Source organism: Stegastes partitus, unplaced genomic scaffold (genome assembly GCF_000690725.1).
Source record: "Stegastes partitus isolate 25-593 unplaced genomic scaffold, Stegastes_partitus-1.0.2 Scaffold1146, whole genome shotgun sequence".
Classification (NCBI taxonomy): domain Eukaryota; kingdom Metazoa; phylum Chordata; class Actinopteri; family Pomacentridae; genus Stegastes; species Stegastes partitus.
This window is the reverse complement of record NW_007578877.1, coordinates 147737-164043: the sequence shown is the minus strand read 5'-3', so window position 1 is coordinate 164043 and position 16307 is coordinate 147737. Positions and strand designations below refer to the sequence as shown.

The 16307-nt window shown below is 42.5% G+C and overlaps 3 protein-coding genes and 1 long non-coding RNA gene across 5 annotated transcripts in view; 3 read left to right on the top strand and 1 right to left on the bottom strand.

Moving 5' to 3' along the window:
- LOC103368346 (uncharacterized) overlaps nt 1-1347 on the top strand; it is a 3326-nt gene extending 1979 nt beyond the window's left edge. Inside the window, exon 4 of the mRNA XM_008296685.1 lies at nt 3-1347. Coding sequence (XP_008294907.1) covers nt 3-237 — 235 coding nt within the window. The 3' untranslated portion in view covers nt 238-1347. The remainder of the gene's footprint in view (nt 1-2) is intronic.
- LOC103368349 (uncharacterized) overlaps nt 1-16307 on the top strand; it is a 23535-nt gene extending 7228 nt beyond the window's left edge. The window contains exons 2-3 of the long non-coding RNA XR_520769.1: nt 10583-10588; nt 16296-16307. This is a non-coding gene — a long non-coding RNA (uncharacterized LOC103368349). The remainder of the gene's footprint in view (nt 1-10582; nt 10589-16295) is intronic.
- On the bottom strand, nt 2543-10267 carry dkc1 (dyskeratosis congenita 1, dyskerin). 2 transcript variants are annotated; one of them, XM_008296686.1, is made up of 15 exons: nt 10244-10267; nt 8677-8729; nt 8507-8593; nt 7740-7831; nt 7475-7659; nt 6722-6786; nt 6341-6467; nt 6018-6148; nt 4870-5013; nt 4662-4782; nt 4362-4480; nt 4159-4262; nt 3808-3850; nt 3498-3674; nt 2543-3189 (listed from the first exon to the last, which is right to left on the bottom strand). In XM_008296686.1, the coding sequence occupies exons 1-15, from the start codon at nt 10257-10259 to the stop codon at nt 3124-3126; spliced, it is 1530 nt and encodes a 509-aa protein (XP_008294908.1). In that variant the 5' UTR covers nt 10260-10267; the 3' UTR covers nt 2543-3123. The 2 variants fall into 2 exon arrangements, with proteins under 2 accessions (XP_008294908.1, XP_008294909.1); XM_008296687.1 differs by having other exon boundaries at nt 8677-8726; nt 10244-10259.
- Nucleotides 11714-15293, top strand: cunh5orf63 (chromosome unknown C5orf63 homolog). Its single transcript, XM_008296688.1, has 4 exons — nt 11714-11893; nt 12946-13046; nt 14898-14954; nt 15064-15293. Exons 2-4 carry the CDS (start codon nt 12951-12953, stop codon nt 15232-15234), a joined length of 324 nt encoding a protein of 107 aa, XP_008294910.1. The 5' UTR covers nt 11714-11893; nt 12946-12950; the 3' UTR covers nt 15235-15293.

The window sequence follows — 16307 nt, the reverse complement described above, 5'->3', positions numbered from 1 at the left end:
AGACATCAACACGTGTCAGACGAGGACTTCCTGTGTCTGCAGCAGCTGCAGCGCCTCCACACTCTGGAGGTTCTTGACTCGTTCTACAGACCCGACCCGACCGACCCGAGCTGGGTTGTCTACCAGCCGAGTCCTCGTCTGAGACAGCTGAGCTCTGACCTGCAGAAACAGACTAACCACAGACTGCGAGTCATCACCAGCTCGCAAAGAGACCCGCTCAACTGTGACTGTGTCTGACCAATCAGAGAGTCTAACCTAACAGACTGACCAATCAAAGAGTCAAACCTAACAGACTGACCATCAGAGAGTCTGACCTAACAGACTGCCCATCAGAGAGTCTGACCAAACAAACTGACCAATCAGAGCGTTTAACCTATCGAACTGACCAATCAGAGAGAGCCTGACCACAGAGCAAATCACTTGAACATGGGTGAATTTTTTTTCACTGCTTTCACTGCTGTCACTGCTGCACTGTGGTTAACTTATAGCAGGAGTGTCACATTAAACACTGTATATATTAAAGCTGCCGGCAGAAATCAGTAAATTATCTTTTTATTTATCATTTATGACGTTCTGAATGTGGTTTTGTAGCTTTGAAATGAAATAATATGGAAATGATTTGAGGGAAACAAATCACCTGTTGCGTTTTAAACTGAAATCTTTGATGCACTTCAAACTTAAAGGATGTGAACCCGTAGAGCAGCTTCATAATATAATAAAATAGAAATTAGCTACTGGATATTTAGTGAAACATTAGAATCCAGATTATGAGAGATGATTTGAATCATTTTCTGAGCTGGGCTGTAAATTAAGTTTCACATCTGACAACAACGAGCAACTTAAACTCAGACTGCATTGTGTTAAAGTTGTACGATCAGAAATCTCCTCATTCTCAACAACAATATTCTAATCTGGCTGATGAATATTGCTCTTAATATTTCCGTCCCTTTTACAACTCACCTCTCAAACTAGTGGAAGACATCCCGGCAGCTTCGTTCATCTTTAAGCAGAAGTCTCTGTTATCTATACAGCAGAGCTATGAATTAAGCCAACAAGTTTAAATATGGAGGCTGATGGAGAAATCCTGCTCGCTGAATGTTGTGCAGACACTGATAACGTCCTTGTGGCCTTGGCTGTTGCTGCTGAATGTATTTTGCAGGTAAATTCTCACCCAAACCGATCTGCACTGGTTTGTTGTCAACTATGCAACTACGCTAAACACAGGATGTTCCACACTTACCTGTATGTCCACAGAACACTGAGGGAAGCTACTAGCCTTTGTTGCTGTGAGGTGGAGCCCAGAATGTGCATTCTGTTTTAATAAAACATTAATCTTATTACTCTGAACTGATCTCGTAGACTTTTTCTCACAGAGGTTAAGTCTCTGCAGTGTTAATGCTGATATACCTCAGAAATTTACATATTCACGATAAAACCCTACCAAAAACTATATCAAACACTACTTTGCCTAAATATAACACATATTAGGGTGTTGTTTTAGAGATTAACCAGATTTTTTCTGAACTAAAGTTCTGACCTGACAATAACCCAACAAACCCAAGGATTCCCAATGAGTAATTATTTCTTTTAGAATCGACTCGATTCGATAGAACTTTGATTAGATTGAACTATTGATCTCTTTGGTAGGGTACCTCAGGGAAATTGTTGTTCTAGCAACAGCACAACACCGACAAAGACAGTAGCACACATCATTAAGAAAAAAGCAGTAAACAAGGAAACAAAGGAACAAACTGTTAGGACAGCAGCACGGTGTAGCACTCATACTACTACTACTAATGCTACTACTATTAATAATAATAGCAATGTAAATCAATAATAATAATAAAATACTGATAATAGTAATATGCTAAATAATATAACAGTGTAGTTATGGGCAAATGTAGTTGGACATACAAAATACAAAGGTGCATCAGTTTATAATTCAAATACACACACACACATATAAATAATATTATATTATTGTATTGTGTTTTATTTACTATCATGATGCTGCCACCACTGTGCTTCATGGTGTGTATGTGATGATTTGAAGTGTTTAGTGTCTGCCAAACATGCCATCTACTCTAATGGATGAAAAGCTCCAGTTTGGTCTCCTCAGACCAAATAACCTTCTTTCAGGTGACTTCAGAGCTTTTCTGAGCTTTTTTCGACAGTCTTTCTCTTTGTCTCCCATAAAGCTTTGACTGGTGAAGAAGAGACAACAGTTGTGTAATCAGTCTCTCCCACCTCAGCTGCTAAAGCCTGTAGCTCCTTCAGAGGAGTCATAGGCGTCTTGGTGGCCTCCCTGTATAACTCTAGCACCAACCAGCTGCACCTCAGTTGAATTAGTTGAGTCAGTTGAAAGGGGGTGAATACTTATTGGTAATTCACATTTGTAGAAATGTGTTTTCATTTTGATAGTCTTTTTTGGTAAATTCTTAATTATGTAATAAATAAGCCAGAATAAATTGACCATAACTCAACACTAAAAAATGACAGTGATATTATATACATTATATATATATTCAGATGAACGCTCTGCTTTCAGATCCACATGCAGAACTGTCTGTAGCCATTTATTTGTGATCAGCTCCAAACAGTAATGAACACGTTCAGATTAAGGCAACAGTGCAGTCCCCTCCCTGTTCTGATCACATCATTCACCAGGTGCCTCCAGTCTGTGGCTTCATTGATCAGTTAGAATCTGGTTAATGATCTGAGTTCATAAGTTCACTAGAGGGTGGTTTCCACAGAAATGTCTTTAAACCCGAGTTTAACCTTCTTGAAGTGCAGCAGTGAAATATGAGTCAGAATTTTGCTTCACAGTTCATTGTCCTGCTGCCACTCACTGAAATAAACTCATCTTTACTTTAAACTTCTCGTCAGTCAGCATGAGCTGCAGAGTTCATGTTTCTATAGACAACACAAATGAAGTAAATACTTTTATTTTCAAATTACAAAAACAGGTATTTACAGATAAAAAAAAAAACAAAACTAAAATTTATACAAAAAACGCTCCTCTTCTTTCTGCTCTCATGCAGTCCATGATTAAACTCCCAGAATGCTTTGCACTCAGACAGGTGCAATGTGGGCGGAGTCTCCTTTTGACCTGTCGTCCCGTCATCACTCTGACGCGTCACTTTCTTTTTGTTTCTTCTTTTTCTTCTTCTTTTTGGCACTTTCTGTCACCTGCAGCGTAAAAAGGAAACAAACATTAAATCTGAACTGAAATCAAACCGTTTCATAACTAACAAACTAAGCTGATCTTTTCATCAGTCATTAATTCTTTAAAACTGAATCTGAAGTTGAAACTGTTTTCTTTAGAAAACTGAATCTGGTCATCTCATCACATGACCGCAATTACAATTTGCTTGAACACAATTCAACAAAAACAAGCTGATTTTTATAAATTCTCTACATGTTTTTATTGATGTTGAATGCCTTGTAGCTCCGAACACTGGATCATTACATTTTATGAATCAGCATCTTAAACTGACCTCTGCATCAGGCTCCGCCCCCGTCTCATCAGGCTCCACCCCCGTCTCTGCCGCCGCCTCCTCCATCTTGGCTCTCTTCTCTTTCTTTTTCTTCTTTTTCTCTTTCTTCGCCTCGTCCACAGATGGCGTGTCGGGTTGCGTTGCCTCACCGTCGCTCTCTGCCACCTCCCTCTTCCTCTGTAGGTCAAAGATCAATGACACTCAGTGATAAATCACATCGATTGGAAACTCAAAGCTGATCAGATCCACCCAGCTTGAATGGTGGAACAGCCCTCACAGCTGATTAGTTGTTTGATAAAGGTGAGTTTACCTTCATTGGAGTTTCACTTGGCTCCTCCGTCGTCTTGGAGATGCTGTCGATCAAAATAAATTAAATAAATAAATAAATTCAATTAACTGAACAAACAAATCGGTGTCACTACTGAAACTATGACATCACAGCTTTCAGGTGAGTCTCATGACAATGTTCTCAGGTGAGTTTCTGAAAACTGTTTTCAGGTGAGCTGCACTTCAGCTTTCAGCAGAGTAAAGAAGCTCAGTCTGAAGGTTTCTGTAGCAGACTGACTCCCTCAGAGAGCACGCCAGCTCAGAAAGGGATAACTGTCTGCATCTCACCAGAACACACCTGTGCATTAGCCCCACCCCTCCACGTCCAGCGTACCTGTAGTCGACGTATTGGTTCTTCCAGTCTTGTGGCGTGCTGCCGTTTGGTTTGCCGTGTTTGTCGAGGAGTCCTTTCTGGATCATCATCTTCTTTTGACTCGCCTGATAAACCAAACAAATGTCAGCCATTTAAAAGTGATCAGGTTTTTATTTATTTATTTTTACCTGCAGAGCCAAAGTGATCAATAAGTTAAGGCGTACCTTTGGGCCCAGACCCCACTTCCGAGGATACGTGTCTCTCTCCATGATCACTCTCTTGATCTTCGCTACGACGCCGTGATCGCAGGTGGAGATGACGGCGGTGGTCATCAGAGCGACGGCTGCACGACACGATCAAACACTTGTCAATAATCTGATTCCAACCCGATCGGTTCATCAATGAATGTTGTTTGAAGCCATCAGAGAAGGGTGATAGATAGCAAGTCATCACGGCCCGAAGGCTGCGGCATCTATTTAACTCATCATGTGGCTTCAAACGCACCTGTGCGGCACCCTGCTCACCTGTGCAGATGGCCTCGCCCTTCGTCGTTATAACGACGATGTCCTGGTTGATCTCGATGCCATCCTCGTACCTCAGCACACCTGGCAGCATGATCTTGGCCCCGTAACAGATGGCGTTGACCTGTAGACAGACAAGTGAGTTTCAGTCAGTGTTGGACTAAAACACTGATGTATAGGTGTGGTCCAGGTGTTCGGGAGGAAGACTCACCGCGCTGTCCTTCATCACTAGCCGTCGGTACGACACCAGCAGCTTCTCCAGTGGGAAAATGACTCTTCGCAGGTATGTCTCGTCCTTGTTATGGTCAAACTGCCACTGAGCGTCCAGGACGTCGTGCATCGTCACCATGTTGTCCTGAAACCACGACGATGTCAGCAACAGCAGGTGTGATGTAATGTTCATCCAGAAAGAGTCATAACCCAAATTTGGAACTAATATTTGTTAATTGTTATGTGTTAACATGTCATTTATAATTAGGTTATGCTCTCCTGATCAGTTCTTCTCTGGTGAGTTAATCTTTCACTGTTCTATCACTTTTATGGCCCTTTAAGGCCCATATCGTAAAACATTGAGTCCTATTGTGTTCCAGACTGTTACAGCATAATCTCCATCAGCCTCCTAACTTAGCCATTAGCTGTTAGCATAGCATTAGCTATTGTGAAAGCAGCTAGTGTCCTGATTTGTGTTGATGTTTTTGCAGGTTGTCTGTCAGTAAAAACAGTGTTAAAGTTAATCTCGATTTAGCATTGACAGATAGCATCAGCTACAGGCTAACAGGCACAGCTAACCTCTTAGTTTGAAAAATATCTAGCTGCGCCGACACTAACAGGTGAATCATTCCGGTATTTTCTCTGAAACGGGACGTTTGTGGAAGATTCTGGCTTCTATTACAACTTCAGCAACATTTGCTACGTTTAAACCCAACTTAGCTAATCCACCAGAGCTGCTACAGTCTGCTAATATGTTTATTTATCTATCTGTAATCGCTAGCTTTTGTTGTTTATGGGCTGTTACGCGGTGTGTAACTGCTCAGATTGCGTTGCTGACAGCACAGTGACTGCAGAACGGCTGCATCAGAGCCAAAGGAGAACATTTGATTTATTTCGTCAGTAATCAGCAGATAAAATACTTAAATTTAAAAAAACTAAAAAAAAAAGCATAACACCAGCCCCAATGATCAGTGGATCTCTAATTCAGATGTCAGCAGTGCTGAGGTTCTACAGCATCGACAGACGATGCCGGCTGTAACCTCTGCTGCCGTTTCTGTTGCAAAGTCTAATTACCGAACCTGCACCGAGCAGCAGGACCGGACTCAACGCTTTGACCTGATGGCACAGCTGACAGAAAGTGACGCTCACCTTCTCTCCCAGGACGCCGGAGCGGACTCTCCTCAGCTCCTGCATCTGCCCTCCGACTCCCAGCAGCAGCCCCATGTGGACGCACAGAGTCCGGATGTATGTTCCAGCCTCACAGCTCACCCAAAAGATACCTGCAGGTGACAGGTGACCTCTGACATCACAAACACATCACACCAACATACTAAACCTTCAAAATAAACCAAACTTTAACTCAAAGGTCAGCTTGGATTCATCAAACTTAACATGAATTAATTTGCCCTAACAGTTAAGTCACAGTCAGGTTGATCAAACTGATCGATAGGTGTATTGATCAGCTGTCATACCTAGCCTCCTCTCAGGGTCGTACTCGATGAGCTTGCTCTCGTAGATCGTTCGGACTCTCAGCTGGCGTTTCACGGCGGCGATCAGCGGTGGCCGCTGGAATAAAGCTCCAGTCAGCGTCTCCAATGCCTGCAGAGAACACGTCAGTGAGCGAGGGTCATGTGACTGATCACATGACACAGCTGGCCAATCAGAACAAACACTGAGGCAGAAGCAGGAAAATATCCAACAAGTTTAATTCAGATCATTATCAAGCAGCAGGTGTGTCGAACAAACTAAACAACACTCAGACCTACATTTGCAGGCTCATGCTTTAAACTTTCACTGGACTGTATCTGATCGGTAACTTAGCATTGACGATCAATTAGCTGCGGCAGACTTACCCGGGACAGAGTATGTTCGCTTTCTATTGCATTGTGCAGCCGAACGATTCCCACATACTCTTTACCTGCAACACACACAGAGAGTAGTGAGGAGGCCGCTGGGTTTTACTGTGCTGACGCGCCTGCCAGCCGGGTGGAGACAACAGATAACACGAAGGGCTCGATGGAGATCAATCAGACATGATCAGAATCAATCACTGCACAGTGCAGACGTTTAGATTTCTGTTTAGTTGCTCTGACATCAGGGATAATGTGAAATCAAGGCGGTTGCAGTGACCTCTAGCAGCTGCGTGGCCTCAAAGCATGATGGGAAACACCTGGTTCTCACCTGATCGGTATCGATGTTGACTCAACATCATGAAGTTCAATAGAAGCTTTGGATTTTTGTTAAATTGTAGAGATTAGCTTTGGTTTACTAATTGCATTGCTTCAAGTCATTTCTTTCTGAAGTCAAATATTCAGCCCTGGTCTGGAATCTGCCAAACGGGTGACGGTCACATCTCTTCTGCTCAGAGTAAAAACCGGACTGAATATTTAGACTGAATTCCTAAAAAACAAATATCCATCTCAATTCAATCAGCTGTTAGATCAGCTGACAGCCTGGTGTTTCCCATCATGCACTGCAGTTGTGCATTCGGCCGCCTCGGTCATGCGAGGTTGTCGTTCATGCCTGAGTGAGATCAGCAGCGACCACGACCTCGTCACACCTGATCACCTCCAACGAGCCCGTCACCAATAAAGCACTCAGCCTACCGGCGCTCTGCTGGGACTTGACCAATCGCGTGGCTCGATCGACACACACGATCAGACAGCCGGTGACTTTGGGATCGAGTGTCCCGCTGTGACCCGTCTTCTCTACCCGAAGGATCCTACGAATCCACGCCACAACCTCGTGGGATGACGGGTTCGCCGGCTTGTCCAGATTGATGAAGCCCGACCTGACAGGAACCAGGAAGTACCGTCATCAATGTGCTCAGGGCAATGCTACCATGTTAGCTGAGCATGAACATTAGCGCACCTGACATAGTCGGTGATGTTCCTCTTCAGTGGGTTGCTGCCGTTTGGTAGAGGAGTGTAGTGGGCTGTCCGGATGTTCAGTTTATCAAAGTTCTGCATCAAAACAAGTCACTGTCAGTAACTGTTTCTACGCGAAAGATTTACAACAAGTAACAGAAGATTAAAAATGGATCTATGAAGTGTAAAAATTAATACTCAGAGTCTGCAGAGTGATTTGAGTGTGTGAAGAAATGTAGAAAAATGTGGTTTTACTTCTATTTCTGAAAACCAACTTAGTTTGGCTTGTATTTCACGTTTAGTTGCTGTTTCATATTTCACGTGTTAAAGTTCTCCCCTTTATCAAAGTTTGATTACCACCTGGATGTAAGTTGAAGTGTCACTGGTGTCAAGTTTTTATATTACTGTCTTTTTCAATAAAGTTTAGACTACTGGTTTTATCAATAAAGTTTGATACACTTTCACCAACAATTCCCTTCAGTCTCAGTCACATGATCAGAACACTAGATCGTCTTGGCTGCCGTCGGGTCGAGTCGTTCTCTATGCCAGGCTTCGGGTCATCCGGCAGAACGCCGAGACGACACCGGCGCCACGGCGGAGAGGCCCCGCCCCCAGAACGGGAGCAGAGGCGGAGACTGGGACAAGACGGCAGCACTCAGAGAATGGATAAACCGATTCATCACGTCACATGACCTCGACCAGGACTCTAAAGGGTTAAAGGTCACGCTCAGGAAGTCGTGTGACTCCGAGAGGTGAGATCAGGTGTCTGACCTTTAGCAGCAGCGGCCACTGAGACGTGTCCAAGGAGGCGACTTTGGACTCCGGTTGGATGAAGAAATCTCCGCTCTGCTGGATCTCCTGATGGACACAAACACACCGATCAGATTTAAGCTCATACCGTCTCACCTGTGATCAATCAATCAATCGACAGCTGCACTTACCCCGACATCTTCACTGACTCTCTTCGCCTTCTTCTTCTTCTTTGCCGACGCTGCTGAAAAACAAAAGAACCTTTATTTACAAACCTGTTCAGTAACAGAACCTCAAACAGCACTTAGTTGTAAACCACTAATTCAGTGTGTGATGTGAAATTCATCCAGATGTGCTCGGGTGAAGCTGTCACTGGTGAACACATGAAAAGTAAAAGGAAACTGAACTTGACAACACCTTTACTGAGATGTTTTAAAGTCTAAATGCTTTCTGAAACATCAACATTTGTGAAACTTTTATTCTACCTGTGATCAGACAAAAATTGATTTTACGGGTTTTATCTTGCATCTCGACCATTTTGGACCAGATCTAAAACTACTATATAGACTGATTAAATCTGTTCTACAGTTTTTTTTTTGTCCTTTAAAAAAATCAGACTTAAGAAACCTTTATTCCATTTGTAAAAGAATTTGAAAGGGGGAGGCATGTCACTAAAACTACTGGTTCTGACTGGGAGAAACAAAAGCAGTAAAATGTAGTTTTCTTAGGATTTGTTTTACAAATAAAATAAAACGTAATGGATGTCAAAGTTCAAGTTTCCTTTAAGTGCAGCATCAGAACCGTTTATCTGCAGTTTCTCCTTCAGCTCACAGCCTTCACATTATTTAAATAATATGAAAAAAAAATCTCAGCTGCTTCAGTTTCACCACAAACTGACTTAAAAACTTTATTGTCCACGTGTTCGGGCAAACAGCAGCCGCCCACGTGGTTTCCACTGCAACACGTGGTTGTTAGCATGGGGCGGCTAACACCCCGAGCTAACAGGCCTCCTGAATTGATCAAACATAATATTTAACACGCGCTGAGATCGATACATGAAACTGATCAGATTTAATTAATACGAGGAACAGAAGCGGTGTGGGTGAGCTCGCAGTGGTAGATTAAAACCACCAGGTTCAGCAGAGAAACTGAAACGGCGTTTATCAGCTTCATTCAGAAGCAGCTTGAAACTTTCCCTCATTCTGCGCCTCCACACGAGGCTGCTGATCGCGGCCCTGCAGCTGCACAAACCCGAAATCCCTTCAAAAGGGGCCTCAAACACAGGCCGAAATAACAACCTGTCTGTTAACACACAGAGACACAACACCGTAACGACCTGCTTTATTCAGAACCTGCCTCGAACTCTGATTCATTCCGAGCCTCCACACGTGGCTGCTAATCGGGGCCCTGCAGCTGGACAACCCCTGCAGCTCCAACTTTGCTGCAGACTGAAGCATGAAACACACGCCGAACCAACAACCGAAATGTCAGCATAAAGAAGCATTGAATACAACACAAACTAAATACCAAATAGCCGCTCTGTGATCTGAAATTCCTTGAAGTCATTTTTTTCTCAATGCAGTCTGGCGTCAGACGCAGAAACACGCAGAGTGCAGGCGAATACCGGGTTTGTTCGGTAACAGACTGAGGCAGGTTCAATAAACAGGTGAGTTAAAGGTTATTAGGTAGAAAAATAGAAGAATCGTAGCTGAAAGTCACAGCTGATTAAAGTTTGAGAGAAACGTGCAGCAGACTCACCCTCTCCGTCCGCCATCTTAAACTAAGACTGAGCGCGCACACTGCGACCTTCTTCTTCTTCCTCCTCCTGCTTCTTCTTCTCCGGCTGTTTCCGTAAGATGCACGCTGACATGCGCACAGCAGCTCCCACAAGAGGCACTGTCATGAACACTCAAAATAAATAAAATGTTTTATTTCACTAGATATTGGTAATTATTGATAATTTCTAATTAATGATATTTAATATATACACGCCAAAAATGTTGGATTTGACTTTAGCACACTAGTTATCAGGCAAAAACAGGCAGTGATTTAAAAGTTTACACAACAAAGAAAAACACAAAAAAGAAGTTTATACAGGATGAAGTAATTATCAGATAGACAATAAATAAAGCGAATTAAATCAACCAAATCTGAATAAACTTTAGTATATTTAATGTTCAGAGTTCTACCTTCAGACTGTGAATATTCCAGAGGTCCAGGTCCTTGAAGTCCATAGAGGAGGCTCCAGATTCATCACTTTAATGGACTTTTTCCATCATTTCTGAGCCTCAGAACTTCATCAGTACAGCAGATAGACACATGACATTTAGGAGGAAAAACACATCTGAGTTCTGGTAGAAACTGACACCAGATCAGTTCTACATCCATCCAGGTGTCTCAGTCTGAACACTCGACCTGGTTCTGTTCATGTCCTCTGTCAGCAGCTGGTAGTATCAGTATTATGGGATGTCTCATAGTGGTACCAGTCAGACTGCAGCAGTTTAATGTCTATGACACAGAGTCACACGAACAATCATTTGTACCCTGGATGTGGTTCTGGTTCTGATCATTCACCAGAGGAAACTTTACAAAGTGCATTCTGGGTAAACTTTCCAGGCTCATATCAGCATATGTGATGGTGGTTGATCAGACTTTGACAATGGAAGGATCATTTTACCTGCAGAAGGTACCAGGATCATTTAACAGACATTTAAAAGCGCGAAGATATATTAATATTTTCTTGCAGCAGTCAGTTCAGTTTGAGCATGTGTGTGTAGTTACAGCGTTGAGCCTCTGGGGGGCAGCATGATGCAGGTGTGGACATCATACTTATGACTTTTGTTCGTAATTTTCTCAAGACTTTGTTGGGAGACTTTATTGATATGTTTATAGTGAATGTATTCTGACACATATATACATTTAATTTTAATGTTAGATTAACTAAAGCCAATTAATCATTCAAATATTTGCTATTATTATTATTATTATTATTATTATTATTACTATTATTATTATTATTATTATTATTATTATTATTATTATTATTGTTATATTATGTTCATGTAAGTGATTGATTTTTCTCACGTTCCTTTCGTTGAAGTGTCTGTTCTGTTAACTGATTGGTTGATTGACAGAAGCAGGTTCTCGCAGGCGTTCCACTGACGTCACTCTCCGGTCCGGAAGGTGGCGGGAGTCTCGTGCAGCAGCGGTAATTCAAACCGTAGAAGAAGAAGTGAAGCCGCAGTGGAAGCCGTAGAAGAAGAGAGCCAGTGAGAATATTTGGTGCTTCTTTTACGCCGCAAAACTTCTTCAAACTTCTTCAAACTCACAAAACAAGAAGCAGAACACAGAGGCGAGAAAGAACCGGAGCAGAACCGGACAAGAACCAGGACCGAACGGGGAGACTCGGTGAGTTTAACGTCGGGTTCTGGTGTGTAGAACCGGGCACGGTTCTGTGGAGCTGTGGCTGAGCTAGCAGGCTAACAGCTAACAGGCTAACAGGCGTTTGGTGCTGTGGAACAACAATAACAACAACAAAAACAATACAGAGTTTACTGGAGCGTCTCCTACTGTGTTCTGATTTAAAAACATATACATTTCAGTTAAATAAAATAAATTCAAACATTAAAATCACACCTTTTTTTTCATTTGTGGCAGAAAGTAGTTGATTAATTGATTACCTGAATGACAGAAAACTGATCAACGCTTGCTCTGATAACTTATTATGTCTTTTAGTTGTTTTTTTGAAGCACAAAAGTCAAACATGTATCTTTTCAGCTGGTCACATACATGGAGATTGAATAATTTTCTTTATCATACTTTACAGTAAACTGCAGCTAAAATGGATTGTAGATTAATCAATTACTAGTTGATGGATAAAAGGATAATCTGCTGCTGTTTGTCAGATCAGAATCAGAATTAGAAATACTTTATTGATCCCCTGGGGGAAATTGCTTTCAGTTACAGATGCTCCCAATCAAAAGTCTTAAAAGAAGTAGGAAAACTAAATATATAATTAAATGTCAAGGTTATCGAAAAAGCACAATTATAAACAAGAGTTTTGCCAAAGTGCTGCACAAATAAAATAAAAGACAGTTTGTCACAACAAAATGAACTTAAATGAAACCATTGGTTGGAGGAATACTAATTGTTTAATTAATCGACCAATCCGTAAATAGTCGATGGAATAACTGATAGAAAATAGTCATTAGTTAAAGCTCTAATTTAGATCCAGATGTGTCGTCTTCACTTTGTTTCCGTCGTGTTTATCTGCGTCCGGTCACATCTTCAGAGGACGAAAGAGAAGGAAACAAGGAGACAACTGAGGAAGCACTCCAGCTTGTTATTGAAACCCTGCATCTTGCCTCTGAGTGGCCGGCTGTCTGTGAGGCTGACGTGTCCTGCTCTGTGATTGGCTGGCAGCTGGAGGTCAGTAATGTTTTTTGTGTTTTTGTTCTCAGATGAAATGTTTGTGCTGAAGACTTTGTGCGGACCTGCAGCTCTGCAGCTCCTGCGACCGTTTTCTACCAAAACTCTTCCTACTCTCACTCTGTTCACCAAGGTACCGTCCTCACACAACCTCGTATCTACCAACACTTTAAGGCCAGTTCATGCTTTCTGTTTCCCCGTGCGCTGACTGATGCAACCTTCGACAGCAGACAGTGGATCAGATTTTTTGACACTACACTACACACGTTGGTATTCTGTTTCATTCCCGAGGTGTACCGATCACAGTGGGCGGACATAGCACAGGATATCTGGAGAATTTAGAATTTCCCGCTGTGTTTGAGCTCCTGGAATCCAAGAAGCACACCGCTGCATCATTTCATACTTTGTTCATTTTTGTTTGTTATTTGGTCAACCCAAAACAAACTTCTGTAAAATATTGTTTGCAGAATTTGAGATTTTCAAATGTTTTCGGATCTGGGAGTTTTTGTATTTTCACCCTACCCGTGATGCCATATTTCTCCAACAATATAACTCCCACAGAGCATGAACTTTTGTGAGGACACGGATAAAATAGTTCCCAGCAGATTCAAATGATTGAATGGTGTGTACAGCACAGGGTATCTGGAGAATTTAGAACTTCACACTGTGTTCTTCACTGTTGTCCTTCCCCCATTCTCCTCATTCTCCTTCTTTCGTCCCCCACTTTCCTGTCTTTCTCTCTCGACTTTCCTATTTAGTAAAGGCAAAAAGGCCAAAGAAATTACTTTAATTATTATTATATTATATTATTATTATTTGGGAACCAAAACTAAGATCTGTAAAATATTTTGACAGAATTTTTGCAATTTCATGCATTTTCAGACCTGGTACTTTTTCTGTTCTCTCCCTCAAAAACATCTCACCTGGAAGCCATTTTAAGGGTTCAGTATCTTCAGAAGAGTAACTCCTATAGACATGAGATTTAATGAGGACACAGACAAACATGTTTCTGGTGGATCCAATTAATTGAACGGCTCCATCAGAGGCCTCATTTTAAATTACTGGCCCAATGGCGAAATCTTCGTCACGCCGACACAGAAAACATGAACTGGTCTTAATCAGTGAGTTCTCTAAGGAAAACCCGTATCTGACGACACCTACAAGGGTTTCATGTGACAGTGGCTGCTGATCAGGATCAATAAAGTGACTCGATTCTGTGTTGGGGTGTCATTGTTCTGTGGAAACCATGCATCTCCAGACCTGGTTTAAGTAGCATCAGTGTCAGCAGTAGCACTGTTAGTACCTGTAATCAGATTACAACCAGTATGTAGTCAGATTACAGCCTCTATGTAATTGGATTACAGTCGGCACGTAATTAGTGCACAACCCGTGTGTATAACCTGATTACAGAATGTGTTTGACAACCTGTGTGTGTTATTAAGTTATCAAATTACAGTCTGTGTGTAATCAGATTACAACCTGTGTATAATCAGATTACATCTTGTGTGTAACCAGATTAATGCATGTTGGTAATTAGAATACAACCTGTGTATTATCCATGTACAGCATGTATTACAGCCAGATTACAACGTGTGTATACTCAGATTATGTGTGTAACCAGATAATGCCTGTGAGTAATCAGATTATAGTTTGTGTATGTGTAGCTAGATTAGTGCATGTGAGTAATTAGATTACAACCTGTATAATCCAATTACAGCCTGATTATATTCTGATTGCTGCTTGTGTGTAACCAGATTACAGGCTGCGTGGAAATCAGATTACATACTACCTGTAATCGGATTACAGGCTGCGAGTAATCAGATTACATCTTCTGTGTAACCACATGCTTGTGACTATTCAGATTCCAGCCTGTTTATATTCCAATTGCAGTTTGTGTGTAACCAGATTGTAGCCAGATTAGGGACTAGGTGTAATCAGATTACATCCTTGCATCAATCAGTTAGCGCTGTGTGTTTCTCTGCAGAGTCCGTGTCCTCTGTGTGATGAAGCTAAAGAAGTGCTGCAGCCGTTCAAACACAGGGTGAGACTCTGGACTGGAGATATTATCACCAGCTGTAATCCTGAATTCAAATGTCCAGCATCACATTCTGGACACGACGATTCGTGACGTGTGTGTTTGTGTCCTGCAGTTCGTCCTGCAGCAGGTGGACATCAGCCTTCCAGAGAACAAACTGTGGTGGGACAAGTACAAGTGGGACATACCTGTGTTCCACCTGAACGGACAGTTTGCGATGAAACACCGAGTGGACATGGTGCTGCTGGACAAACTGCTGCAGGACATCGAGGTGAAGAAGGCGTGATGAGAGTCTGTGTATTTGCTGATTTATTTATTAATCAATAAACGGAAGTGATCAATAAATCTGTCGTCACTGTGTCTTCATTAATCTTCGAACCAGCCAGTAGGAGCATCCCTTTCGTGTGATGTCACAGCAGCAGATAATCATTTCATTACGTCGTGCAGTGACATCACACAGAAACCGACACCTGAGTCACATGACTCCCGATTGGTCACCTGATCCTGTGAGCTCATCAATATTTTACCTGCTGATGGTTCAGAGTCTCTGGCTTACACCTGCGTGACCTGGAGCTGGTGTAGAGTGTGGCGGTTGCCATGGAGACGTCAGGTGTGCTGTCAGGCAGGTGAAGGTGTGTTGATGGCGTCCAGCAGCAGCAGCAGAGCTGTGGATGTTCAGGTCGCTCTGCAGAGAGCCAAGAAGAAGATCTGTGACCTGCAGCAGCAACTCAAGTAAGAATCAGTAAGCAATCATCTGTCTTTGAGGTTCTAATAGATTTGGTACTTGTTGTGGTTGGACAGATACAGGTTCTGGTCAGCCAGGTACAGGATTTGTTTAGACAGGTACAGTCTCTAGTGGGTTTTGGTTCTAGTGGGTGACATACAGGTTCTTGTTTGTCAGACACCGGTCCTGGCAGGTCAGGTACTAGTTCTGGTTGGCTGGGAGCAGATACTGTTTGGACAAATGCAGGTTCTGGTGTCCCAGGTGCAGGTACTGTTTGGTTCTGGTTGGACATATGCAGCTCCTGGTTTGTTTGAGTTGAATATGTACATGTCATTGTTGGTCAGGTGCAGGTTCTGATTGGATCTTGACAGTTCTGATTGGACACATAATGGTTCTGTAAGACAGGTACTGGTACTTGTTGGCTTGGTACAAATTGAGGTTTGGTCTTGTTGGTCGGGTGCAGGTTCTGGTTGGTTGTTGTTGGTTCTGGTAGAGACCAGAGTGGCGGTCCTGGCTGGGTTGGGGTCACAGTGTGGAACAGATTAAACACTCAGTCAGCTGCAGGGACCATGTGACCTCAGGTCATGTGACCACATGTATAGACTGAGTGGAGACCAGCTCAGTTTGACTGATTC